This window comes from Alligator mississippiensis, chromosome 12 (genome assembly GCF_030867095.1).
Source record: "Alligator mississippiensis isolate rAllMis1 chromosome 12, rAllMis1, whole genome shotgun sequence".
In the NCBI taxonomy this organism is placed as follows: Eukaryota; Metazoa; Chordata; order Crocodylia; family Alligatoridae; genus Alligator; species Alligator mississippiensis.
The window spans coordinates 30,198,277-30,225,641 of NC_081835.1; the positions used below are offsets into that span (position 1 = coordinate 30,198,277).

At 44.0% G+C, this 27,365-nt stretch overlaps 1 protein-coding gene across 1 annotated transcript; it reads left to right on the forward strand.

The window, feature by feature from the left end:
* The first annotated feature begins 343 nt into the window (after positions 1–343).
* Positions 344–25,383, forward strand: RAB43 (RAB43, member RAS oncogene family). The gene is made up of 3 exons (XM_006258175.4): positions 344–636; positions 19,132–19,315; positions 21,116–25,383. The coding sequence occupies exons 1-3, from the start codon at positions 436–438 to the stop codon at positions 21,364–21,366; spliced, it is 636 nt and encodes a 211-aa protein (XP_006258237.1). The 5' UTR covers positions 344–435; the 3' UTR covers positions 21,367–25,383.
* Positions 25,384–27,365: the final 1,982 nt, after the last annotated feature.

A 27,365-nucleotide genomic window follows, 5' to 3' on the forward strand; every position in this document is an offset into this window, starting at 1 on the left:
AGGGCTGTCACAAACTGCTTCCTTTCCCCCAGGCCCCGTGTCCCCGCCGCCACCCGGGGGTGGCCATTTCTGACACGTCCCCACGGCTCCGGCTGTGCCCGTCCCGCGCTGGTCCGAGGGGAGCGGCGCTCTTCCCAGCCGGGAGCCCCCGGCGCCTGGGACCCGCACGGAGCGGCCGCGGCCGGGCCCCGCTGCCAGGCAGGGGCGGGGGCGGGGGCGCGGGGTGCGGCCGGGAGGCGCTGAGGGGAGGGAAGGGAAGGGAAGGGTGCCGCCTCTACCCAGCCCGGCCCCGGGGCAGCTTGTCCCTGCCGCAGGAGCCGGGCCGGCGGGCAGGCGCTGAGGGCAGGGGCGGGCCCGGGGCGGGGCCGGCGAGAGGCGGCGCTGCGCAGAGCCCGGCTCCGGCGCGGAGGGCGGCAGGCCGGAGTCCGCAGCGCCATGCCCGGCCCGGGGGCGCCGGCGGACGCGGAGGAGACATACGATTTCCTCTTCAAGCTGGTGCTGATCGGCGACGCCAGCGTGGGCAAGACATGCCTGGTGCAGCGCTTCAAGACCGGGGCCTTCGCCGAGCGCCAGGGCAGCACCATCGGCGTGGACTTCACCATGAAGAGCCTCGAGATCCAGGGCAAGCGCGTCAAGGTGAGGCCCGGCGGGCTCAGCCCGAGCCCTGCGCTCGCCCGGCCCGGCCCGGCCCGGCCGCCCTTTGTTCCTTCCTGATCTGGGAGGTTCCCCGGGGCACTCGGCCCTTCGGAGCCCGCCCCCGCGGCGCCAGCCCCGCTGGGCCCACACCTCGCCCGAGCCGGGCCGGGCCGGGCCGGGCCGGGCCTGGGAGCAGCGCTGGGGAGCGCGGGGTGTACCGTCTGCACTGCCTGCAGCCACCGCCTCAGCCTCCAGACACCCCTCGAGAGACTCGAAGCAGCCTCAGAAAATGCTGCCTCTTCGTTTTTCTTGACTGCCAAAAAAAAATGGAGCAGTTTTTTCTGCTACCAAGAGCTTGGACAGCCCCTGTGGGTCAGTGCTCCTAGCACTGCCGAGGCCTTCTTTGGCATCTGTTGGTTTAACTTGTCCATCACATATGTGCACTTGATGGTGCCAACATTGCCATGCGGCACCCCTGAAAGGCTCTCACGGCACCCTGGTTAAGAATCACTGCCACAGAGATGCTTGTAGTCATAGATGTATTTACCTGCAGCATGCTGGTGGGGTGCAGCCCCCTTTGCTCACCCTGCCCCCCAGGCTGTGCAGCTCAGCTACAGTCTAGAAAAGGAGCCCAACTTCATAAAGTTTCGTGGGATGAAAGGGGCTATATAAATGTCATGGTTAAGGTCCTGCTATTTTATAGCAAAATGACTGAATGCATGCATGGAAGTTTATGGAGAGATTGACACATGAATCGTGCCCTAAAGGCACTGCCTACTAGGGCCCCTGCAGGTGTATTTTGGTTTGTTTTGCAGCTATGTGCCAACAAAGGGATCATAAAACATAGTTTTGGAAGAGACCGTCCAGGCTGAGTCCAGTCTGCCGTGTCCACAGGCAACCAGTTTTTCAAAGGGGTGAGGGGCAAGCATACTTCTATCACTCATACCACTGTCCCAAAGCACCTATAAAAATGTAATGTGACAGGTAAAGAGCCCCACCAATGTTTTGCCACTGTGATGTAGAAAATTAAGTTAAAATGTCCTTAGATGACCCTAAGAAGAGAATCATGCTTCACAGCACAGGAAGGCAAAAAAAGCAAGCCCTCAGTCTATTCTCCCCTACTCTTGTTTTCTGACCCTGAGTCTTCCCATGAGCTCTTCTTCCTCCCGAGTTGATATTGGCAAGCAGAATGGGCAACAACCCCTGGAAACAATAGTAAAAACGTAGGGGAAAAAAGTCAGTTGTTGGGGCTAGGAATAGGGGGCTCAGAGTCAGGGAATGTTTTGTGTCTTACGAGGCATTCTTTGCAGGTATTTCAATCCATTTCCCAGTTTTGTGAACTGCTGGTATTAGCAGTTAAAGCAAAAAGCATGTTTCCTTCTTCATCTACATTAAGTTCCTCTTTGCTTTTCACTTAGTTAAGATCAAAACTTTGCTCAATTTATATGCCAAGCACACACACTGTGACAAATGTGTCTCTTCCTTGTGCCAGGGGTCGCTACTAGGGTCTCGAGGAATGAGGTAACTTCAGCTCAAGGACTAAACCAGACTTCTTAGAGACTCCCTTTCATATTGTCCATCTTTCTACCATACCTATTTCAGAACTTTTAGGCATTATTGCAGGGAAAATAATCTACACTTGCATCTAGTCTGCCTTTAGCTCCAGAAAGTAGGCATAGCTCTTAACTGTTTGAGTTAGACATGGAGCCAGAGATCAGATCAGAACATGCCCAGAATACAAGTGTTTGGAACTGAGGGGTTTTTGTTTGTTTTTTTTTTCTTTTTGGTCTGTTAAGATATATGCAAAATTCAGAACCAGATCTAAATCCAGAGTTTCCCAGACATGGTCAGGCCTATCTAATCTAAATAGGCTTGTTATTTAAGCCTATTTACAGGAAATGAAGAATATGAAAGCATTTATTTTAGTTGTGGTTAAATTGTAGTTAAATGTGACACAGTCAAGCTTGTAGGCCTCGTATACTTTCAAAAACATGATTTCAGTGCAAAAAAAAATTCCAGCAAGCAGTTTGATTTCTTTCTAGCTATATAAACATATCGCCTTACAACCCATAAACAAACAGGCCAGTACATGCAGTAGGACAGAGATGCTACATATTAATACTCATTTTCTTGCACATCATACAAAACTTATTTGTTGTGACCTGAATGAGCTTTTTGCAAAAAAAAAAAAGAAGTTAATTATAAGGCTATGTCTGAACAACAAGAGACATTTAATAAGTTTGTTTAAAGTAAAGGGTTTTTTGGCCGTTCATATGCTCACAAAATGATACTGGGTAACTCTTGCTGCTTCAGCTTCTGGATTTCTGCTGCTAAATGGAGCCTCTCCAAGCTCTGGAAAGTAGTTTAGGTATAAGAAGCAGTTAGAGTGTTTAGAAGGCCTTTCATAATTATAGCATATACTAAAAATTCCCACAGTGGTACCTAACCCCCTGTGGTCTGGCTTAATTGTCCATCTGGCTAGGTGACCTTGCAAATATAGTAGAGCATGAATCAGCCAGTGTGGTTTTTGGCCAGGCATTGAAACAAACAATAGATGTTAAGGTTGTTTGTTAAGCGAGCAGTGGTGCTTGCTGTCTAGGACATTACCTATCTTGGTAAATGTTCCAATTATTTAGCGCTTCCAATAGTATTTGGAGGACAGCTTTTTTAAAAACACAGCTGTTGCACCTTTCTTGCGCAAGAGAGAAAGGAGCGTATTGCAAAGTCATCCTCCACCTTCCTGTAGAATTTTAAATGTGGCTTTTTCTATTTATGAGTGCATGTGTCACTTTAAGTGTCTTGAATGATATTTCAGGTACTTTCTACTTCATCTGTGCCAAAGTTTAGTCAGCTTTGGGCTTACTGCTTGAGAAAGGGGTTCACAAAGTGTCCTATAAATAGAAGTTAAAGCACTGATGGAGCAGTAAAAACGTCCCCACTATGCCACAAGTCTGACCTGTGTGGGGGCATAACCTCCAGGGAATTAAATAATAAACACTCTTTGCGCAGTCAGTCCTTTGTTTCTTTGCTTGATCAGTCAGTCAGATTGCCAATTGTGCTGGGTTTTTTGAGATGTGGGCCTCTGTGTGCTGGGAATTGCACTAGCCAGCAGTGTGTGTGGCAGGCTCCCTGGAGCCTTGAGGCCCTGACTCTGGGGCAGTCTATGTGGCATGGAGCCAAGCACACAAGCAAAGAGCAGGATAGTGGGTCCTATTGGTACTTCAAGATCAAATAGTCTCTGACAGACACTTCTGTTCTGGCAAATCAGCAAATTCTGATGAAAAATATCTTTTTCTGAATGTTTCCTTGCATCTCCATTATAAAGCGAAGAGCCAGAAGCCCTACCTTCATCAACTAGTGTCAGAGGGTTCTGTTCAGCTTGTCTGAAAGTTTTAACACATAAGATGTAGCTATATTCCTTTAGCCAGGATAATAATCTTGAGGACAGAGGGTGGGGCTTTCAAGAAGTACTCAGTGTTGACCTAACTGTTCCTTGTTCAAGACAGTGATTATATTCCTAGCAATAAAATAATTTGGCAAAGATAAAATATTTTAGAACCCTTATTTTACCTTAAGAAAGGGATCATTTTAAAACCAGAGAAGTACAATTTTACATGATAATAGGCAAGGATGTTACTAAGGAAAATGCATAAATCATTGTTAGCATAATAACAAAATTCCCTTTATTTCTGTTCATTTGCCACTTTACAAGTAGAAATTTTCTTAGGTCACTTTTCAGCAACTTATTTTAGCAGAAAATTAACAATAATATGGATTAAATGTAACATTATACTGGACATTTTGAAGAACTGCATCTACTGCTGAATGAGAAAAGAAAATAACTTAAAAATACAGATCAGTTGATCTGTGTTAATACATGAAGAATATCCTTCAGTTTGTCCTAAAATAGAATCTCTCAGTTTACTTATTTAAACAGTCAAAGCCAAAATTAAAGCAGTAGTATAGCAAGGCAGCAGTTCAGAAGTCTTAATTAGGCTATTCATTGTACAAGCGCACACAAGCAAACATTCCTCAATTATTACCTTAACATAAGGTCTAAGATAAAATAGCTTCAGGTATCATTTGTAAAGACAGTTATACTTTAATGCATATTAAACAGCTTATTGCCCAAGGCCCCAAGTGGACTGACTCCTGAAATTGCTTTCAAAGGTTTGAACCACAGATATGGAACTTAGACAATGAAGTTAACAGTGACTTTCTTTGACATGAAAAGGACAACAGTTTAACTTAAACTTCTGTTTAAAAGCTTTGCCCACTATGTTTTTAGTAATGTATAAGCTTGTAATAACTCTAAGCTTAGAGTTTTTTTTTTAATTTGTGTACTTTGTTCTTTTAACAGCACTTTATGTGTAGTTAATTTTGTTTATGTAGTCAGTTTTCCCTGTCAGAGAATGTCTTTCATAAAGCAGAGGAGAGAGAAGCATTAAAAACAGGAAATAGCTTCTGTAACATGCATACTTTATGGAGAAGTAGATTTTTTAAATTTAGGTGTTGATTTGAATTCTCCCATCTCCCTGGGGCATCTCTGTCTGGGGTGATTATGTGTGTTAAACTTCTAGGTCAATACCCATAGTTTGGACTATTTTTAACCAAAAGTCTGATTATTTCACTTTAAAAAGTTGCACTTTTTTTACAATACAGAAATAAAATGTTCATAACCTGTAAATAAGACAACTCTGGTAGAATACAGATGGTGCTTTCAGTGGTGTCTTCAAATTATCATTTTCATCTGCTGTGTTTAGTCATTTTCCAAACAAGAGACACAGGTCCTGTCCTGTCCAAAAGGCTCACAGTTGGGGAAAAAATACAGACTTGATAAAATGTGTTATGTAAGCGGCAGGAACTCTTGTGGGTAATCTCTTTTACTGAATTTATTGAATGGTTGGAATAGACATAGGCAAGCTTTCAGGTAGCATAGCACCCTTCCTATGTTTATACCAACCATACAGTTGGTTCAGTAATTCTTGTGAGTGATTTCCATTTTTTACTTCTTGCATATCTCCTGGACCATCATGCTAACAGCACCACCTCAACACCAAAATGTGTTGTCAGTGATATGGGGAAAAATGGAAGTTCAGTACAATTTAAAGGACTAATATTCTTAGTGAAGCTTGAAGGTCAGGTATGAGTGTTATTTCCATTCCTTTTGAATTGATTAGATGTTTATTAGAGATCTAAATATTCCAATGTTATAGATTCATAGATTCATAGATGTTAGGGTCGGAAGGGACCTCAATAGATCATCAAGTCCGACCCCCTGCATAAGCAGGAAAGAGTGCTGGGTCTAGACGACCCCAGCTAGATACTCGTCTAACCTCCTCTTGAAGACCCCCAGGGTAGGGGAGAGCACCACTTCTCTTGGGAGCCCATTCCAGTCCTTGGCCACTCTAACTGTGAAGAAGTTCTTTCTTATGTCCAGTCTAAATCTGCTCTCTACTAGCTTGTGGCCATTGTTTCTTGTAACCCCCGGGGGCGCCTTGGTGAATAAATCCTCACCAATTCCCTTCTGTGCCCCCGTGATGAACTTAAAGGCAGCCACAAGGTCGCCTCTCAACCTTCTCTTGCGGAGGCTGAAAAGGTCCAGTTTCTCTAGCCTCTCCTCGTAGGGCTTGGTCTGCAGGCCCTTGACCATACGAGTTGCCCTTCGCTGCACCCTCTCCAGGTTATCCGCATCCTTCTTGAAGTGTGGCGCCCAGAATTGCACGCAGTACTCCAACGCGGTCTGACCAGCGCCCTATAGAGGGGAAGTATCACCTCCCTGGACCTATTTGTCATGCATCTGCTGATGCACGATAAAGTGCCATTGGCTTTTCTGATGGCTTCGTCACACTGCCGGCTCATGTTCATCTTGGAGTCCACTAGGACTCCAAGATCCCTTTCCACCTCTGTGCCACCCAGCAGGTCATTCCCTAGGCTGTAGGTGTGCTGGACATTTTTCCTCCCTAGGTGCAGCACTTTGCATTTCTCCTTGTTGAACTGCATCCTGTTGTTTTCTGCCCACTTGTCCAACCTATCCAGGTCTGCCTGCAGCTGTTCCCTGCCCTCCGGCGTGTCCACTTCTCCCCATAGCTTTGTGTCATCTGCAAACTTGGACAGAGTACATTTCACTCCCACGTCCAAGTCGCTGATGAAGACATTAAAGAGTATCGGTCCAAGGACCGAACCCTGCGGGACCCCACTGCCCACACCCTTCCAGGTCGAGACCGACCCATTTACCACGACTCTTTGGGTGCGACCCTCTAGCCAATTCGCCACCCACCGGACTGTGCAGTCATCCACATCACAGCCTCTTAACTTGTTCACCAGTATGGGGTGGGATACCGTATCGAAGACCTTCCTGAAGTCTAAGTATACGACATCCACCCCTCCTCCTGTGTCCAGGCGTTTTGTAACCTGGTCATAGAAAGAGACTAGGTTGGTCAGGCATGATCTGCCCGCCACAAACCCATGCTGGTTTCCCCTCAGCATAATTTGCCCTGCCGGGCTCTCACAAATGTGAGCCTTGATAATTTTTTCAAATACTTTACCAAGGATGGAGGTGAGACTGACGGGCCTATAGTTGCCCGGGTCCTCCTTCCTCCCCTTTTTGAAAATGGGGACCACGTTAGCCCTTTTCCAGTCCTCCGGGACTTGGCCCGTGCACCACGAGCATTCGAATATTCCCGCCAGTGGCTCTGCAATGATGTTGGCCAGTGCCTTCAGCACCCTCGGATGGAGCTCATCTGGGCCTGCCGACTTAAAGGCATCCAGTTCTTCCAAATGACTCTGCACCATCTCAGGATCTACATATGGAAGTCTGGCGCCTTGCTGCTGCCTCTCTACAACCCCAGTGAGAGACTTGTCGTGCCCCTCACTTAGGAACACTGAGGCAAAGAACTTGTTGAGGAGTTCAGCCTTGTCCCCCCTATCTGTCACCAATTGTTTCTGCCCATTTAGCAGTGGTCCTATTCCTCCCTGGGCCTTCCTTTTACTCCCAATATATCTAAAAAACAATTTCTTGTTGTCCTTTACTTGGGTTGCCATCCTCAGCTCCATGGTAGCTTTGGCCCGCCTAACTGCCTCCCTACAAGCACGAGCAGAGGAGGTATATTCATCTTTAGTGATCTCACCCTGTTTCCACTTCTTATGTGCTCCCCTTTTGGCCCTTAGGCTGCCCTGGATTTCTCTGGTCAGCCATGGAAGCCTCCTGGCCCCTTTCCCTCTTTTGCCTCGCTCGGGGATCATCTTGCTTTGTGCCCGAAGGATCGTTTCCTTTAGGCACAGCCACCCTTCTTGGGCACCCATCCCATCAAAACTCCTACTCTGCAGTGCTTCCTTGACTAATCGCCTGAGTGCAATGAGATCAGCTTTCCTAAAGTCTAGCACTTTCACCCTACTAGTTACCTTACCCACTTGCCGTCTTATGTTGAATTCTATTATAAGGTGATCACTGTCTCCCAGATAGCTACCGATCCGGAGGTCCCCTATCATGTCATCTCCCATTGCCAATACCAGATCCAGTATGGCATTCCCCCTAGTAGGACCATGCTCCTCCTGTGTTAGGTGGAGGTCCTGTACACAAGTTAGAAACTTGCGTGAGCGATGGGACCTTGCTGTCTGCGTCTCCCAGCAGATGTCCCGGTAGTTTAGGTCCCCCATGACTACCGCCTCTTTAGCTTTTATGGTCTCCGAGAGTTGCCTCAGGAGCCCCGCATCTATTTCTTCCCCTTGGTGTGGGGGTCTGTAACAGACCCCTACCACCAAATCCCTTTCTCCTTGCCCCCCATGTAGCCTAACCCACAATCCTTCTACTTCCTCAACCTCGGATTCTGTCTTGATGAGGGTTGATGTGTATTGCTCACTGACATAAAGTGCAACCCCCCCCCCCCCCCCCCTTCTTCCCCAACCTGTCCTTTCTATACAATCTATAGCCCTCAATATGTACCGCCCAGTCATGGGATGAATCCCACCAGGTCTCTGTTAGCCCCACTAAGTCATAGGTGTTTAGTGCAAGCAGGAGCGCTAGTTCATCCTGCTTGTTCCCCATGCTCCTAGCATTAGTATATAGGCACTTGAGCCCTGCGACTGGTGCCTTTGCTGCCCCCCCGCTCCAAGTCCCATGGGGCCCATTGCTTCTTACCTTCTTGTTCCTTACCTGTTCTGTAGTGCTGGCCTCCCCATGGCTTTCAGGTTCCCAATGTTCTCCTTCTTCAGGCTGGGCTGTCCTTGTGGGTGCCACATGGTTTGGTGGTCCACAGCTTCCCCTGCCCTCGTACTCCCCTCCCCCCGACGAGCCTAGTTTAAAGCCCGCCGGAGGAGATCCGCCAACCTAGAAGAAAACACACGCTTACCTTTGGGGGACAGGTGAAGCCCAAAGGTAAGCGTGTGTTTTCTTCTAGGTTGGCGGATCTCCTCCGGCGGGCTTTAGTTACCCACTTTTATTTATTTTGTGCCTAATGTCAACATTTGAGGAACAACAGTGTTTTGCTGTCTTTGCATATATTTGTGACATACTATACTATACTTCTTGAGCATTAGTGTTGTATAGAAAAGGGGTATCAAACATACGGTCTTTGGGCTAGATTTGGCACACATGGCATATATTTACAGTATAAGTTTATTCAGAAAAAAAAAAGGAAATGTCAGCACTCATGGCTGTAGCACTGACCTTCCCAAGTGAGACCCAAGTGAAACTGGTGCAGTGCCGTCCATCTGAATCTACAGATAACCTAAAACTAGAAATTCTGATCACAGTCTAACTGGAGTATCAACTGTGATGCCCAAAGATTACACATGAGTGGAAACATGACCTCAGTCTTTAAGTCAGGGATGTCAAACTCATCTGGCCCTGCATGCTAGATGAGTGGTGCAGGACTAGTCTACAGGCTGGATGAATGGCATGTGGCCAGTCTCTTGGGGCAGATTGGGCCCACAGACACCCCCCCCCCCCCCCACCCTACTCCCCCCTGCTGGATCCAGTGCATGTGTCACTTGCTCTGGCTGAGACTGCACCACATGCAGGACCTTCTCCAGCCTGTCCAGGACCCATGCTGCATGTGGTGCCTACCCAAGAGTGGGTCTTGCATGCACTGCAGGTCCCAGACCCTGCATGCAGGGCCAGTCTGGCATGTGCAATATGCAGCATGTAGGTCAACTCCAGACCCAAAAGTAGCATTGGGGACCAGATGATGGGATTGCTGGCCAGACCTGGCTCACAGGCTGTATCTTTAACACCCCTGTTTTAAATGAATGAAGGAGGGCAGCAGGAAAGGATAAAGAAGGGGAAAGAAAGCCAAACAAACCAGGTAAGACACAAGGTCAGGAAAAAAGAGAAGACAGATTGGGGTGGGGAGGCAGGGCAGAAATGATGTTGTCCTGAAAAATAAATTAAACTAAAACATTTATTATATGAAGGCCATGTCCTCTCTTTGATACCCTGGCCTGGACATTGTGAACTAAGGTAGAATTTCAGGCAGCTTGTAAGTGAATTTGACATCCCAGTGTTGGACCAAACAAACCAAAGCAACATTCTCTGCAAACTCAATTTTTTTTAAAATGTCATGATAGGCTGAAACATTATTTCCTTTCAGGTTCTATACAATAATACAGTTACACATCTAAACAGGTCTATCCAACTTCAAAGTGACTGGGGGCCACAGGGCCTGCAGGCTGCACATCCCTACGTGTGCATGCAGGTAAGCACTGCCCCCTTCTCCACTGCACTGCACATGCAGGTGGGCTCTTCCCCATCCGCCATGGCACTCTGCCTCACCTCAGGCTCCCCTGTGGCACTGTGCCACATGGGCTTTCCAGTCTGACATCTCTCTTAGCACTGTGGGCTGTGCCACCCATGGTGTGCTGCCCCACCTGCAGGAGGCAAACAGCAGAAGCCAGGGGAGGGAGGGGGAGCTCCAACACCCCACCTGCTGCTGGAGCAGTAGCAGCAGCAGCCTTGTAGGAGCCTGGGGACTGCATGTTTATCCTTCATGGGCCACATGTAGTCAGACCACCAGTTGGACAGCCCTGAATTAGGTGATAAGGGGCATGTCTACACAAGATGTTTACTGCAGAGTTGCCTAATTAGTTCTACAGTAAATGTTTCAGTGTCTACACGTGTGGCCCTTTTAGGTTTCAGGAAACCAATAAACCCCACAGCAGGTTAGTACTTGCAAAATCAAGTACTTTCCTGCTTCAGAGTTTTTTCATGTGCAGCAATGCACGTGTAGATGGTGACCCAGCTGGCTGAGACACAAGGCTGCTTCAGTGTGGGGGCTGCCTGCCAGCTAGCTCCGTACTGCAGCATTGCCCCAGCCAGCTCCTCTGCAGCATGTTGAGCTGAGTCAGAGCATCCCCAGGCAGGTAGGCTGCCCCCCTCCCCCAAGCCTCTGCCAGGTGGGGCTGCTCCAACATGGCTCAAGGTGCTGCAGTCCCAGGTACATGTGTAAATGCAGAGCCCAGGAGCAATAAACTTAGGCACAATATGTACCAGAGTTTTTTGCTGCCCATTAATACACATGTGTTGATGTGGCCAAGGAGGCATCAACTGATCAAACTTTGGTTTTGTTCTTGTTGGCATCAATTGTATAAATGTGACACAGTAAAACTTATTTAAAAATACATTTAGAAATTTGTTGGCATCCATAAATGTTGTAGTTTGCCATTTAATATGAAAAGGCTTAACAGTGAGTTGATTTAGCATCACTTACAAAGAAGCGTTTCACTACTGAAATTTTTTGAAGCTGCTACACTTTGCACTTTACACAGTCTCTTGAAACTGCTACACTTTCCCCTGTCACCTTTATAATAGAAGTCAACAACTAAATACTTTCTAGAAGTGATAGTCTTGCACATTTTTTTCCAAGTTCCTTGAGGTCTTTCTTCAAGTGAATCTCTGTAGCAAGAAAGAGCTGTTTGGAACCCCTGGAAATACTTGTTTTTTCTGTTCCAGAGTAAAATTCCCTTCTCAAGTAAAACTTCCTTTGGACATTTCCTGCAGAACTTACATTGATCAATCCTGTCTTGTAGCAAATGATAACTTTGGATCAAAGTTTCTTCAGGGCCAGTCCAAGATTATGGAATTACACTTCCATGGAAATGAAGGACCACCACAGACCTTATTCTGTTCTGCTTTAAGCGCAAGGCACATTTCTTGGAACTTGCCTTCCCTAACATAATACCTATGGATGCATCCCCACAAGCGCTCACATGCGGGGGTATGCATTTCCAGTGGGACAAATAGTAGTGGCACATATTTGTGCCCCGGGCATGCCCCTGTATGCGTGCTCCAGCGTGTGGCAAAGGGACCTGGGTGGAGTAGGGGAGTTGGGTCAACATCAGTACTGGCCCCAGCAGCTTTACCTAGGTCCTGGGGGCCACCCAAGCCAGCAGTGGTGCTCAGCCTACCTCTTAGAGCCTGGCCAGCAACCAGAGCCAAGGCCGGCTAGGCTCTGGTTTCTAGCGGCACGCATTGCTGCCATGTACACCACGCCGCTTTTTTTTAGTCACGGGGGGGTGGGGTTTGACACCGGAATTTCCTGGGATCTCCTGGTGTCAAAAAAAACAACAACCTGGCATGCTGCAAATTAGCACGGCATATGGGTACATATGCACCACATGTGGATTGCGGCACTTCATATGCTTTTGATGTGCAACAAACCACAAGTGCATGCTTGTGGGAACGTCCCCTATATTCAAAGTTTGAATTATGATCTCAGGGGGGCTGAGCCCCCCCCCATAAGAGATGAGAGTCCCCCAATAAGATTTGAAAATCATAACCAGGGGGGGTCTCTGATTTTAAGGCATTGTGATGGGCAGCCAATTTTCTTTTTGCAGATCCCCCAAGACTCAAAGTATAATTCGAACTCTGCCTGTATGTCTATGTATACACAAATGTGCATGTTCAAAAACATCCTAGTTTGCTTCTTGCATACATATCTGTCCTAGAGAGATTACAAGAGAGAACAAATAGGTGAAACATGTTAGTCATATTGCTTGATGCACTATACTTGTATCGAGGCACCCAATATTACTAGTGATAACTGCAATATTAAACCTATATAGAATCGCATTCTTTCTACTTGTGGCAAAAAGTCACTGCACAGCCTATAGCTGTTATAACAAGACGTTTGTATGGTGCTGTATTACAGTGTTTCTGTGCATCATTTTCAGTATTTGAAACCCTGCTGCATTTTTACTTGCTAGCTCCCCTGGGATGAGTAAAGTGCCGTTTTGCTAGCCTATAATAGCAAAATAAAGCATTTCTAAATGGCTTTTACATTATAAGAAGAGAGAGTTCTTCATACTGGGATGGAAACTCCATTGGGATACAAACAGCAGAATTGCTGCCAGATAGGAAGGGTGGTGACAAGACTTTATGAACACAGGGGTATTGGAAAGACTAAGTATTTATGCTAGGAGAATACATGCCTGCATTTTCTAATACCACTGTTTTACAGGAAAGTTAGCTTTAGAGCCTAAGAAAGTACTTAGGGATTCTATAGCCTTTTTCTTGAAGTACATGCAATTGCTAAATCTTTGCTGACTAGATGGAAGTGCAGGATATATTTGTGATGATCTGGAGAATCTGTTTGTGCAGCTTATGAATTCTGTACCAAGTTTCCAACTGTTTTGAATGTGTTCTTTATTTTCTTTTGTCCTTCAGATCTGTTGGCCTGAAACTCCAAAATGTGTTATATAGATCTAGCAATAGAGAGGCATCAAAGATGGATTCTCTGTTCAAACATCCCAAGTGCCACTAAGACCAACAGAATTGGCATTAGAGAAGTTACCTTAGCCACCAAAAAAAAAATCAGTTGCCAGGGGTCTGTGATCACTTGACGAGGCTGATCAGAATGTTACCTGACCAAAGGACAGAAGCTATTAAGAGATGGGATATGGGGCAGCAGAGACCCAGCCATTTGAAGCAGTGTCTCAGTGGAAGCTGCCTGTCCCAGGAGCCTGATAACATAGGGCAAAACCCAGCCTACCTGACCACAAAGGGACTTCCAAGGAAAAGCAGAACTAGGACTTGGGAAATGTGTTCTGATAGCCTGTAGTCTTGGGTACTTTGTCTATTAGACAATTTGTAGTCTATTTAGAAATGGAACAAACCTGTTTACCCCTTTCCTGGAATTTGGCCAAAGGTGATCTAGGTTATGGTGGGAGTCTGAAGGGTGAACACTAAAGCAGTTGGACTGTGGGTTTTAGGTCTCAGGAAGGCTCCTAGGCAGAGTGTCTTCACCTTCAGACTAGGGGAATGCCCGTGCTCCACTCAGACCCCAGAAGCTTAGAATACCTGGGGATACGATGACTAGATCCCCTGACAGCACTTGGCCAGATTTGGTCACTTCAAGGATTGTCCGTATTTTTCCTTATTCAGGCTTCATTCTTGGAAATGCAAATTATGATAATACATCATACCTGAGGAAGAGTTGATTCACCATGTTCTTTTGTACTAGGTAGGGTGGTCCTTGCAGTTGCATCTGTCAAGATGTATCATACCATTTTGATATATCAGTGCTGAAAATATTAAAGAAAAGAATGGTTTTGTTTTGTCCCATTCTGTCCCCTTCCTCTGGCCACCACCAATTTGTAAAAACCCCTTTCAGCTGTTATTTTAGCCTCACTGTGGCATAACTCAAAATAGCACAGCCCAAAATATACCTGATAAAGGGTAAAATGTATGTTATTCAGCATTCAAGCCATCAAACTGTGCAAAAACAAGAACAGAATGCTATAATGTCTGCAATTCTAAGTGTTACATACAATATACTTATTGTACAGTATCTACTACAAAAATAAGTAGCAAAGTAGTATGCTCTGTTTAGTGTGTTGTCTCCCAGCACGAGACAGTTGTAAAGCCTGCACAACCTAAAAAATTCAAAGAAAAAAAGTAAAGTAAAATAGCCAACACCTGCTGTAAAAATATTCAGTAGTGAAACCATGATGAAGCCAGGTGGTTCTCTTTTTCCAGTCCAAGTATTCTCTCACACTCCCTTAGAACAGTAAATATTTATCATCTCTCCTTTACTCTATGCTCATTTGTTCCTGGTGATAATCCCCTGAGAACTTGCTAATAATTTTAGTGCGTGTAATAAGTTTAGTGCGTGTAATAACAGGTACTAATTTAATGTTCACTAATTGACTCACATCTTTTAAGTGATGCTAATGCACAGTAGATTAATTCTGCTGCACATTAGCATGGCTTTCGCTGTGACGCGCTAATGTGCAGTAGAATTAGTCTATGATACTTTTAGTGTCTTATGTAGAGGCACCCACTATCTAGCTATTTTGGGCTCCTTAATGGATTTGTTTGACCCAAATCCATATTCCCCAACAATCCTAACATCTCTCTCTCTCTCCCTCTCCCTCTCTCTCTCTCTCTCTCTCTCTCTCTCTATGTGTTTTTGAGTGTTGTTGCCAAGGTAATTACAAAAACAAAAAATGTTTAAAAACAGTTAAGGTTGCTAAGTGACAAATGTAGCTTCTTATCATATCAATTATAAAGCCCAAGCACTTAAGGCAGGGAAATGAATAAATAAGGACTTCATATCTTACATTGTATATATAAACATATTGTTATGAAATACAAAAGAATATTTAATCACAACCTTAATTACAACCTAGGGGTTTTACAGTTAGTCTTTTATGTATTTGGTTTTCTTTTTAATTTCAGTATCTATTACCCCTTTTCTCCCCCCTGCCCTCCAGGATATTCTAAATGAGAAGCAATAGAAAATTTACTGAAAAGTCTACTCTTTAGTATTGTTTCTTGCTGCCAGTGATGTGTATGTGATTTAAAAGTGGAAAATGTGTAGAATTAAGTATGTGACTTGCTTTTGAAGTCAGTATATTCCTATAGATCTTTCATGGGGTTTTTTTAGCAGAATTTTGTGACTCCACCATTTGAAACTACTGGAAAAATATTTTGGATGAGAATTAAGGTTTCTGTAGTGACAAGTGCATTTTTATGGCATAGACATATGGTATGCCATGGTATGTTTTATGATGTTTTTGAATGATTTCCCTGATTAAGAGTTCAGATTTTCCAATTAGGCTGTGTAAATATAATAACTGTATTACCCTTTAGCAACAATCTTTTTTTAAATTATTCTTTTTTTTAGTATTTGCAGACTGTATATGCCTAGGTGCAGTAGGACTCTGAGAGCAGCCATGACACCCCCTTGTGGGCATCCAAAGCTGCCTCACTCTGGCTCCTCAGGATGTGCTCCTCCCTGACTTGTCTGCCTCACCTGGATCTGATTGGTAGGTTGCTTTGGGAAGCTAGAGTCCCTGAGTGAGCCTGCTGGATCGATACTCATTCTAGTCTAGTTCCATCTGTTTAACCAGACACACCAGTCTTGGTTGTGCCAAGAGACTTGCTGACCAACACACTGTGCCTTGCTGGCATCTGTGTCACAAGGACACTAATCACAGCCTTCTGCCCCTAATCATGCCTTAAGGGCATGAATCATGGCTTCCGGTTGCCCCCACAGCCACACCCATGCCCCACAGGTCTTATTACTCTGTTTCATGCATCAGGCCCTCTGGCCCTACCTTCACTCCACTCACCCAGCCCTCCAGGCCCCTGGGCCTGGCAGGGATATTCTAGCTCACCAGGTCCCAGATCTTGGCAAAACTCCTGCCTCTATCTCAGCCTACTGTGATTCTGCCCACTCAGCCTACAGGGCCCCTGGCCCCAACAGGGCTCTAATGTGGTGTCTACCCTTATAGGATGGAATGCCTCTTAGGCACCCTATCTTGGCCTCCACAGTCCCAGTAGCCACAAATCAAGCCTCCAGTTAAACAAACCTACCAGTCTTTAACTTAAAGTGTAAACCTCACCTTCTGTCTCTTCATTTCTGCAGACACCTTCCCCTGTCTTCTTGCTTTCCCCCAGCCTCCAGGGTACCATCCTGGGTCTGCAGCTTTCATTCTAGCAGCCTACACTGTCAGGACCTCCTCTGCCTACAGAGATCAGGTCCAGCCTGGGTCTGGGCTTATATTCCCCAGGACCACCACCCCTTCTAGTCACATATTTCCCAACCCTGCGCAAGGGTTTCTTCTTAGCCTTAATCAACCTGCATTGCAGTCCCCACTCAACTACCTATCCAGCACTCTGTCCTGTTGCAGTGCAACTTGCTCCCAAGTAGTCATCTGTAGGCTCCTGTCTTTCTGCTGCTTCAACCACTTACTTTCTGGCAGCTAGCCCTGTTCCAGATGCTCAGTGAGGCTAGGGACAGACATTCAAAAATCCTGAGCCTGAACTGAATCAATCTTTACAGGTTAGTCTAACCTGCCTAGGCTGAATCACTTTGTAACTGCACAGACATGCAGGCACATGCCTGCAGTGGCTCAGGCTAGAAGCCGGTGGGCACTAGAGCAGCCCTTCCTTCCCTTCTAGTGCTGAGTTGAGGGGGGCATGGCAGGAGCTCTGATTAGCCCAGCATGGAATTGATAACAGTGTTTATCTCCCAATTAAGAGAACAACAGAGGAGTATTACCAGCTACTTGTTGATTCTGCCTGTTGATTCAGCACAGACCATAGTCAGCATGTGGTGTGCTAGCTAATACACAGACACCTCCTCAGGAGGGAAGAGGGGAATTCCTGCTTAGCAGGGACTGGTGAGGGGAGCAGGGAAGCAGCCTGCAGTCTCTGGAGCTCCAGCCAGGGAGCAGAGGGGAGGGGTCAGCCCTGCTGTGGAGCAGAGAGCCCCGCCCATCCCAGAGAATGTGCCAGGATGCTGGGGGTGTCTGGTTTATCTTAAACCAGCTAGGGGTCTGGGACAGACATTGTATAAACTGGTTTGAGCCAAATCAATTAAGTCTGATTCAACCAAGTTTATCTCAAACCGGTTTCAGCCATTCTCAAACTGGTTTATGTGCACTGAACATCTGCTCTATTACAGGTTTAAACCAGTTTCTGATCACTTAAACCGGTCTATGTGTAATGTCTGTCCCTAGCCTGATTGCAACCCTACTGAGCTGCCCTTTCCTTTAAAATAATAGGGACTAGAAGCCCTCTGTTACAGTAGGGCATTGGTAGTGGGATGTTACTTCATTTCTTTCTTTTTTTTAAGTAAAAGAAGACATCTTTATAAACTCTGAATGGGAGAGGGCAGGTTAGCAATCAAACTGAGTTATGTGAGCCAAAATGATAATGGCTCCAATTTTCCTCATTTAGTATACTGCTGACAAGATACAGGCTCTCAAGATAATTATATATGTACGGGAAGCTCAGCCCACAGTCACTATATCACGATAAACCTCAGCAATTTAAGAGTCTTGTAATGAGCTGGCAGCCTCTGAAACCCTCTATAAGACTGCAGAAGGACAAAAAATAATATTTTATGTTGTTTGCTATGAGTCTTAGAATACTTTCTTCTGAAGTATCCACTCCAACACAGGATACAAAACTGGCCATTCTGGTGAGGCCTCACATGGAGTACTGTATCTAGTTTTGGACCCCACACATCAAGAAGGATGTGGACAGTTTGGAAGGAGTCTAGTACAGGGCAACAAAAATGGTCAGGGGCCAGGAAGGCGAGACTTATGAAGAAAGACCGAAAAAACTAGGGTTGTGTAGCTTGGAGAAGAGAAGATGGGAGGGATTTAATGAAGAGCGATTATAGAGAGAATGGAGATGGGCTTCTCTCTGTGGCTGTAAGGGTCAGGACTAGAAGCAACTGCCTCAAACTGCAGCACAGGACATTTAGGCTGGAGATTTGGAGGAACTTTCCAACTATGAGAGTGGGTCAGGCATCAGCACGGGCCACCCAGAGAAGCAGTGGAATCTCCACCCTTGGAAACTTTCAGAAGCAGGTTAGACAGTCAGTTGGCTGGGACAGTGTAGTTGGGGATGATGCTGAATTGAGCAGGGGCCTGGATTAGAAATGACTTTGAGGTCTCTTCCAGGCCTGCTTTTCTATGATCCTGTGTCATTGGATTTAAATGAGAGCATAGCAGTTTAGACAGCCATGTTACTACCAACTTAAAATGTTTGTTTAACCACCTAAATAGGATGACCGAGAGACATTCAGTCCTGAAACACATCTTCCTAATACCTAAAGATTTTTTTTAGGTCAAAACTTCAGATACCCAAGCAAAAAAGACTTGGCTTTCTGAGTTGTTGAGTATTCTAAGCGGCTGTTGTCTTCAGTGAAAGGTGGAACTGGTAGTACATCTTTTACATTAGTGTCTAAATATAGATTTAGGTGCTAGCCTTACTCAGTCAAGTGTGAAAATGTTGCCCTGAGTACATCATTCTCATCACAAATCAGGGCTGTAGGGTTTTTATATAAAAAGTGAATTACATTGTATATAGATTTTCTGTAAAGAAACAGAACTCCTGTCCTGTTAACCAGAAGAACTCAATGCATGTTTTTTTCAGTCTCAACTCGGCCATCTTCATTAAGAAGTAAAACGACTTAAGTTGAAAAAAGTCAGCACCCCCTCTGTAAACTAGCCAGCATCTCACCACATGCTTGTTATGTTTAGTTGCAGATCTGGGACACAGCAGGCCAGGAGAGATTCCGAACCATCACCCAGAGCTACTACCGGAGCGCCAACGGAGCAATCCTGGCCTATGACATCAGCAAGAAGGGCTCTTTCCAGTCCATTCCTCGCTGGATCGAGGACGTGAGGAAGTACGCTGGCTCCAACATCGTACAGTTGCTGATTGGTGAGTTTGGAATATGAATGAAATGCTTAGCACTACAAAGCAATGCACAGGTAGTTGCACTAGGGAAACAACAGTTTTATCTCTCTCTTACAGAAGTCAAAAGAGTAGACATAGTTGTGAATGTTCTGAGGAAACATACTTTTGTCAGAAACTGCCAGTTCATTTCAACTGAAACATTTTTTGGAAATGTATCTGTTTTGATGAATGCCTGACCAAATGAAGGTAGGTTTGTGTCCAAAACCTGCCTGAGCTGCTACCAGCTGTTTTGGCACAGCATTAGGGACCCCAGGCTTCTGTATTTTATTTTTACTGTGTAACTGCCCTGGGGCCAAGGATCCCAGGGCTTCCTTGGTCTAGGGCTGTCCTATTATGTGGTTTGCCCTTTGATTGAGGAAAAGGATAGTATAGCCAGGGTTCCCCAAGAGGGAGTCTGGGAGTTGGGAGAACTTTAGGGCTCTCAGAGGTAATGGGCTCCCTGCTGCAGAACCAGGAGTTTCAGCTATAAACCTTCTCAGCCACATCTCTCAGGGCTTTAAGTCTTTTGGTTCCCTGCAGTACATTAAGGCTGACATGGAGCTCAGAAGCACTGGAAGCCACAGCTGAGCCAGGGCCCTTAGAGCTAAAATTTTATTTAATTATGAATATTTTAAATAAAATATTTTGCCCAACAGTTAAGAAATAATTATTTTTACCTTCCATGAAGATTGATGACTCCTTTCCAAACCAAAAGTTACTTCAGAATGTCCCTCAAAGGGACAGTTATGCTAAAGAAGGCTAAATGGCCTATCTATCCTGCAGTTCTGTGGAAGCACTTTGGGGGCGCTCAGTGTGAACATGTTTGCTGTAAATAGTTTCCTAAGACGTCTAGGTACCCTTTTCACTCCAGAGGAAAATGGCAGTCGTAGCCCAAACTTCTGATCAGCTCTAGGTGCAGTCACTTTCAGAGGTAAGGGTTGACCCCAAGAATTTCTACTTCTGTTTTCCTATTTCAATCATGCTACCACAGCACATATGTTCATTCTTAATGAGAAGAGGGTCTGACATCCTCAGCCTCTAGTCCTAACTTGTAAATAGCTTATTGGCTGGTGAGTACATTACTTACTTTAAACAGTAATGTTCAGCGTCTTATGTCATGGCTTAGTCTGGCATGTACCATTTTACCACATTATAAACCTTAAGATTTCCTGAACTCATTTCATGCTAAATAGTGGTTTCCTTTGCTGTTCATCTTTCGTTAACTCAGCCATCTCTGATTTTCCTCATTGTGTAATGATGTTACAGTAAGCCTGAATTTCACATCTAAAAAATGCACAGACTGTAGTGCATTGAATGTGCAGATACAGGTAAGATAGCTGCATGTTCAGCATGAGTGTTAGATGTGTAGTCATATTTCTGAATGTCTGAAAAGTAAGCCTTGTGTATAATTTTGTTTCTTATGAGAAATAACTGTTTTCTGTGCTCTGTAAGCACAGAAATGTGAATTGTGTTTCCTGAGTCCAAAGAGGGACTAGTATTTTAATTTTATATAATATTTTGAATCATTCAGTTTCTGCAGAAGAACAACTCTTACTTGGTCTCACTTTGAGTTTCCATTCCTTTCCCCAAAAATGGCTGTGGCTTTTGATTTCCAGCTTATTTTCTCTGCCTTACCGGTCTCCAGCTGTTGCACTCCAGTCTCACTTCCATGGGTCCTGCTACTGTCTGTTCTCTTCTGCACATCACATCTCTCTGCTTAACATTTGCTCTGATATCAGTAATCATGAGAAGTCAGTCTGTAAATAATTTCACTTTTTTTGCCAGGAAACAAGTCTGACCTAAGTGACCTTCGAGAGGTTCAGCTGGAGGAAGCCCAGAGTCTGGCTGAACACTATGATATCATCTGTGCCATAGAGACTTCTGCGAAAGACTCCAGCAATGTGGAGGAGGCTTTTGTGAAGATGGCCACAGAGCTCATGATGAGGCATGGAGGCCCAATGTTCAGTGAGAAAAACACAGACAGCATCAAGCTTGATAGTAAAGATGTGGTAGAGGGCTGGGGGTGTGGCTGCTGATATGAACTAGCTGATATTCCTAACTTAACTGGAATTTAGATGGTGCTTCAACCTAATGCTGAGTAGCCCAGTAGCTGTATTCTCCTCCTGTGAAAGCAGCATTTTTGTAGAAATTAGACACCAGTGCAATGAGGATTATGTCTCTGATTTTTAAAAAGGGACTCTATTAAGGTTTAGCTCTAAAAGTCAACCTTGACATTTACTTTTTCTTTGTTTCCATCATTTTCTTTGCTGTAACCTTCACAGTGAATTGTGAATCTGAGGAAAGCAGCTTGGAATTGATTGTTGGAGGCTTCGGGGCTGATAGCAGCTGAACAAGAACTTGCCACACAACTGCAGTCCTAAGCCCTTTGGTACACGATACCTGGCAAAGATGGTCACTATTTATATTTTAGGTTATTCAACCTTGATGGTGTCTCTTTATTCTTAACATTCCACCTGTGACCAGAGTCAGATCCTAGCAGGGATGGAGAGAATCTGTGGCAAAAGTGTCTGAAGTATCAAAATGTTTGATTATTTTAAATGTGGGACCAAACAGCATTCATCTGACTTAGGCACTGGACTGCAGTGGAAGCTCTCTCCTTGCAAGTGAAATGTGGCATGCAGATTGCTAGCTAATGCTGGTAAAAGCCAAAGAGACAGCCCTTCTCTCAGATACTTTTTTTAAACTACCTTTATTACAAATAGTGAATTCAGCCTGAGCAATACTGGATGCCTGATTGCGTGACAGTATGGGGCAGACATTTAATTCCTTTAAATTCAACCTTGAAGGAAGAGGGGTTTGATTTATTTCATTCCTTTTTTTGCACAGCAAATAGCTCCTCTTCCAAGTCGGTGTCATTGAGTTTTTACCTTCAGCTTTATTCATTTCATTCCATAAACTCAGTGTCAGCACCACTGGAAATAATACAAACTGGAAAAACCTTGAACAGACTTTGCTAGCCATGAGCTCTTTTAATGTGCCTAACTGTCACATACAAAGTATCTCTGGTCATGCATGTTTAGCAATAGTTGTGTTGTGAGGGGGGTTACTGCACAAATGCCAGAACTAGAACTTTCTCCCATTCCTTAACTACAGTCTGGGCATTTTATGGGAAATGGTATTTCAGCCTAGCTGAGAACTGCGTGAAACATGGCTCTTGACTGTAGGAGAATACAGAGCCTTTTCTTGACAAGCACATGTTCTCATGTACTCATCTGGTTCCCTCTTCCACAATCACAATTTGCCAATTGCTTTTCATTTCTTGCGGCAAAAAAAATCTTTAACTATTTCTCAAAAGTCTGCAATAGGAACTAGATTTGATTTAATAATCCTGTTAAATAGAAGTGACCTGAAGATGTAGCTGTCGGTTTAAAGCTTATATTGTATGTGCAGTTAGAAAGTGCTGATGCCAGCAGCTTACTCTGGATTTACTCTTTCAAGCACCTTACAAGCTTGGATTTACAAAGGGAATGAAAGCAGGATTTTTTTAAGTTTGTAGTTTTAAACCAAGGTTTGCAGAAGTAACAAGTGATTTTTGCAACTCCAAACACTTCTGAGGGGTCTGATTTTTAGAAATGCTGAGCATCCACTCTTTAGAATTTGGGCAGCTATACAACTGAAGCACCCAAAATCACTAGTTAGGAATCTTGACCCCAAAGCATAGTGTGGGTTATTATTATTTGAAGTACACTAATTTATAGCCATTCCATACAAAGCATGAAAGTCAGGAAGAGCAGAAAAGGGCTAGTGGCCCCTGTTTTAAATGCATCAAAAATATTCTTGTGGAACATACTAAACTGTTCTGTGTACTTTGTCTTGATTTTTAACTATGAAGTAGATAACTAAAAAGATCTGTGAATGCTTTGTAGGCTTTGCTTGTGATTGAAGAAGATAGTTTTCACTTCAAGTTTTATAATTGTAAGAGTAAAGAGGCCTTAAAATTTTCAGCTAGTTTAGTTTTTACATTTCTAATGTTTTATATGGAAATGCAGGGTGAGGTACAAGTAGGGATTTTTGTTTTACATAGGACATTTTTCCAGGATAGCCCCTGGACTCCTACTTCCAAAGAGAAGAGACACTGAGTGCCCCACAGTAGCTAAACACTGGAGATGGAGTTTTCCAGAACTCCAGGTGACTAACTTATCTGTTGCTACACAGCAAACCTAATACCCAACTTCTAAGACATCTTAAAAGTCTGCAATCTTAGAAAAAGGAAGGTAATCCAATTTAAAACTAAAACTAAACTAAAATTTAATCCCAAAATCCTTAAGCCAACCCCTCTCCACCCCCTTCCTTCCCTGCCCATTTAGCTACCACAGCAAAAGTAGCATTTCAGATGCTCTCCTCCTGTTTGATGTTTAGTTTCTGTAACATGGGTATTTTTATTTCCTCCTTATAAATGTGAGTTTATAATACAAAAAAGGACAAACCCTTAAGTTGCAGAATATTCGCAGGTATAAGCATCATTTGTCACCTTCTCCTTTAGTTTGCAGCTATGGGCCCACTCTGGCAAATTTCTGTGCTCGTACATGATCTCACATCAGTCAGGAGTCGCATCATGGGCAGGATTAGTGCCAAAGTCCATATTTCAAACCCTGCTGGTAAGAACTCCTGTCTGTGTTTAAGAACAGCAGTGCTGAAAATTCTTAAATCACACCTGAGAGCTTAGATCGTGATGCAACCCGGACTGGATCAAGAGCTTTAAAAGACTGGATTGCGCTGCCATTGCAGTCGGTGAAAGTTTGGCCCTGTATTGTCAGTGGAGGCAGAATTGAACCTGAGATGTGCCAGAAGACTAAAGAGCATGACATGCTCTCAGATATTCAACAGTGGTCAGTAAGCGAGCAGAAATCTAGCACTTTAATTTTCGAGTCCTTGCCTTTGTTCATCTGATATTTCAGCACCATCACTGAAGTATGAGAACCTGCCTGCAGAAGTTAGCCTGCTTCAGTTAGAAAGTATAAAATGCAGTGCAGTGTGGGTTTGTTCCCCGTGCCTTCAGAGGAAGGATACAGTTTAGCTTCTTTCATTTTGCTGTAACATGCCATAGCTACAGTTGAGTCAGCTCTGCCTTCTGACTTAAAAACACCTGACAACCATTATACATGTTTGCATGGCCTACCTACCTGAATAAGGGAACAAACAGAAGACTTGATTTATCCAAGTCAGGTTGACTCTTATCAATGGCATAACATTCAGATTCACAATAGACAGTTTCATTTACTCTGGTGGGCAGAGGGAGCACACCATTCAAATCCATTGGCCTAATAATAGCATAGTCCTCACTAGGTTCATGGTTCCTTGAAGAGAAGTTTAGTTAACTGAAAACCTAAGTTGTATCTTAAAAAAGAATTTCTGTTAAAGATGATTTATGGTTTAACTAACCTTGGATGCATAAATCATATCCACATCTATGCAACTTAAGCATTAGGAGTGCAGTCCAGCTCAACTTTCTTGGGCTAATCCTTTTGAAACCAAAAGGTAATTGGAATGAGGAGGCTGAGCAGGATTTGGCCCTAGCTTTACAGGCACAACACCATGTTTTGAAATCTCAGGTTAGGAATGTGCAATGATGTAGATCGAATGAGTGATTCAGTAGCATATGATCAGAGTTCATGTCACAAATATTTGCTAAGAACCCTGTTTACTGGAGTTGAATATTAACAAAACTATATACAGCCTTTTGTGTAATGCAGGAATTGCTTTTAGGTAGATCTTCTTAGGCTACCATTATTCATATTTGTATTTATCATTGATTTTGGCAGTGTGCAAAGGTTGCTAAGCACTGTAAAACCACAAAAAGGGACATTAGTCCTTTCCCCGAACCACTTATAGAGCAAATTTCAGTGGCAAACACTGAAATAAAGAGCACTTAGAGTTTTGTTCCCTTTTGTGTGAACAATATTTTCCCTGTATCAGTATTGCTATAACTTTTAAATTTGTCTTCTATTGCTTATACAGTCCATCATGATGGGTAGAATTTGTACAAAAAATTATAATTGTATCATTTTCAAATAAATGTGTGTCAGCACAGACTCCTGCTAATATTTGTTTTGTAAAACAAATTTTAAGAGACTAAATACCCAAGACTGAAAGAATCTCCTGACTAGAGAATCAGTTTTACTACATTCAAGGTCAGGTCATGTTCCTTGGTGTGTGTGGTAACCTGATTAATAGCATGTGACCCAGCTGCCACTTCATGGAGTTCCACAAGCTTTAGTGGAGCTTTAGCATTACAGGCAAGCCCACTTAATGCTCTTAATTGATTCCTGAAAAAACAAGTATTAAATTAAATGAGAGTGAAGTGAAAACAAAAGTATTTGACAACCCAAGATGGTGACCACAATTATTTTTAATGACCCATGATTGTGACCGTAATGAAACTTGCTGAGCACTAAGTGAAATAAGGTATCAATTTAAAATGAGCGTTATAGCAAAATAGCACTAAGCAAAACAGTGTTAAGCAGGGGTTTAAAATTTTTCCTCGCCTCTGGAGTTCTAGGATGCCTAGTACAATATCAACAATACCTAGTAGGATCAGATTTACTTGAACAGTAAGTTTGATTGTTATGGGGTCTGATGGGAGGTGTCCAGAGCAGCAGTATCTTCCAAAAATATTAAAGCCTTTTCCTCAAATTTGTCTTTGAGATTTGCACCTCCAGTATTTAATATTTTATAGTTCAGAATAATATCCAGATGGGCATTTGATTATCTGTTGTCATCTCACATCAGTCCCAATCTGCAGCATTATCCTCATCTTGCCATAGCTTTCTGTGAAAACAGTTATCTTGTTACAATATAGTTGAGGCACGAACATTCGTTAAAATGTGAATCTTTTCAAATGTAAAAGTCATTTTTCATCTGTTAAGTTCCAAAGCTGTCAAAATTATTTCCTGTCAGCCAGTGTGGTGTACCATGCTCAGGCATTTATTAACTGAGTGCATCATGTCATGCTGCCTTGTTTAAATAGTGTGCTGGAGGAAAACTGCAAGAACAATGCATTCTTTGTGAAAGGTGAAGGGTGACTGTCCTTTGATATCTCCCAAGCTTGGAGTCTACGTAGTTTTATCACATGCCAGTTCTGTTCTATGTAGGAACATTCAGGAAGTAAACCAGGCTCCAGACTGAGAAGAACACACAGCTGTAGGAGAAGCTAAAGAGGATTGGAATTAGGGGTTGGTATCATTTTGTGGGGAGGGGGTAGCTCTATGAGAATCACAGATCCATGAGCTCCATTCTCACGAGTAGACAGAGGCAGTTAGCCGTATTAGTCTGCCTTCTACCCTCTAGTGCCATAATACCAGAGCATGTCATAATCTATAGCCTTTTTCTCCTCATGGCACACCTCTGGGGTATAAAAAGGCTATTCTCATCTTTTCAAATGGAGATGTAAGGCCCTGAGAGACTACCTATAGCCCCACAGGAAGACTGTGACAGTCTCAAGGCTTGGGCTAATACCCTAACAATTGGCCTTGGTCTTCTAGCTATCCTACAGTAGCTGGATGGAAGCACTTAGCTTTTGCTAGTTTGATAGTCACCTCAGTTACCCATATGGATTATTTTAATATTCATAGGATGGTAATACCAGAGTTCCCAAGCAGAATTGATATCCCACCATAGTAGACAAGACACTGACTCAAAGCCAGACCCTCATTTCAGATGCAATCTATGGGTATCATTCCAACAACATAAAAAAGGCTTTAAGGCTGACTTTCCAGGACTGTCATTCAATGTAATTTCTATGCTAATTGCTCCTCACAGATACAATGTAAAGGTCAGGGCTGGGAACCAGGAGATGATGGTCCTTTGATCTTGGGGACTCTAAATTATTCCAGAACTGGCCAATCCTAAAGCTGAATTTGTAGGCTACCAAGTGACATGGGAACTGAGCAGTACATAACTACATCAGTACTGAGGTTCAAGGAGATGATCTGTAGATGTCTTCTGGGCTGATCAGAGTGCTCCTCAGCCATAGTCATGGATCTTTTTTGTTACTTTTACTATGTGTTTGGTCAAA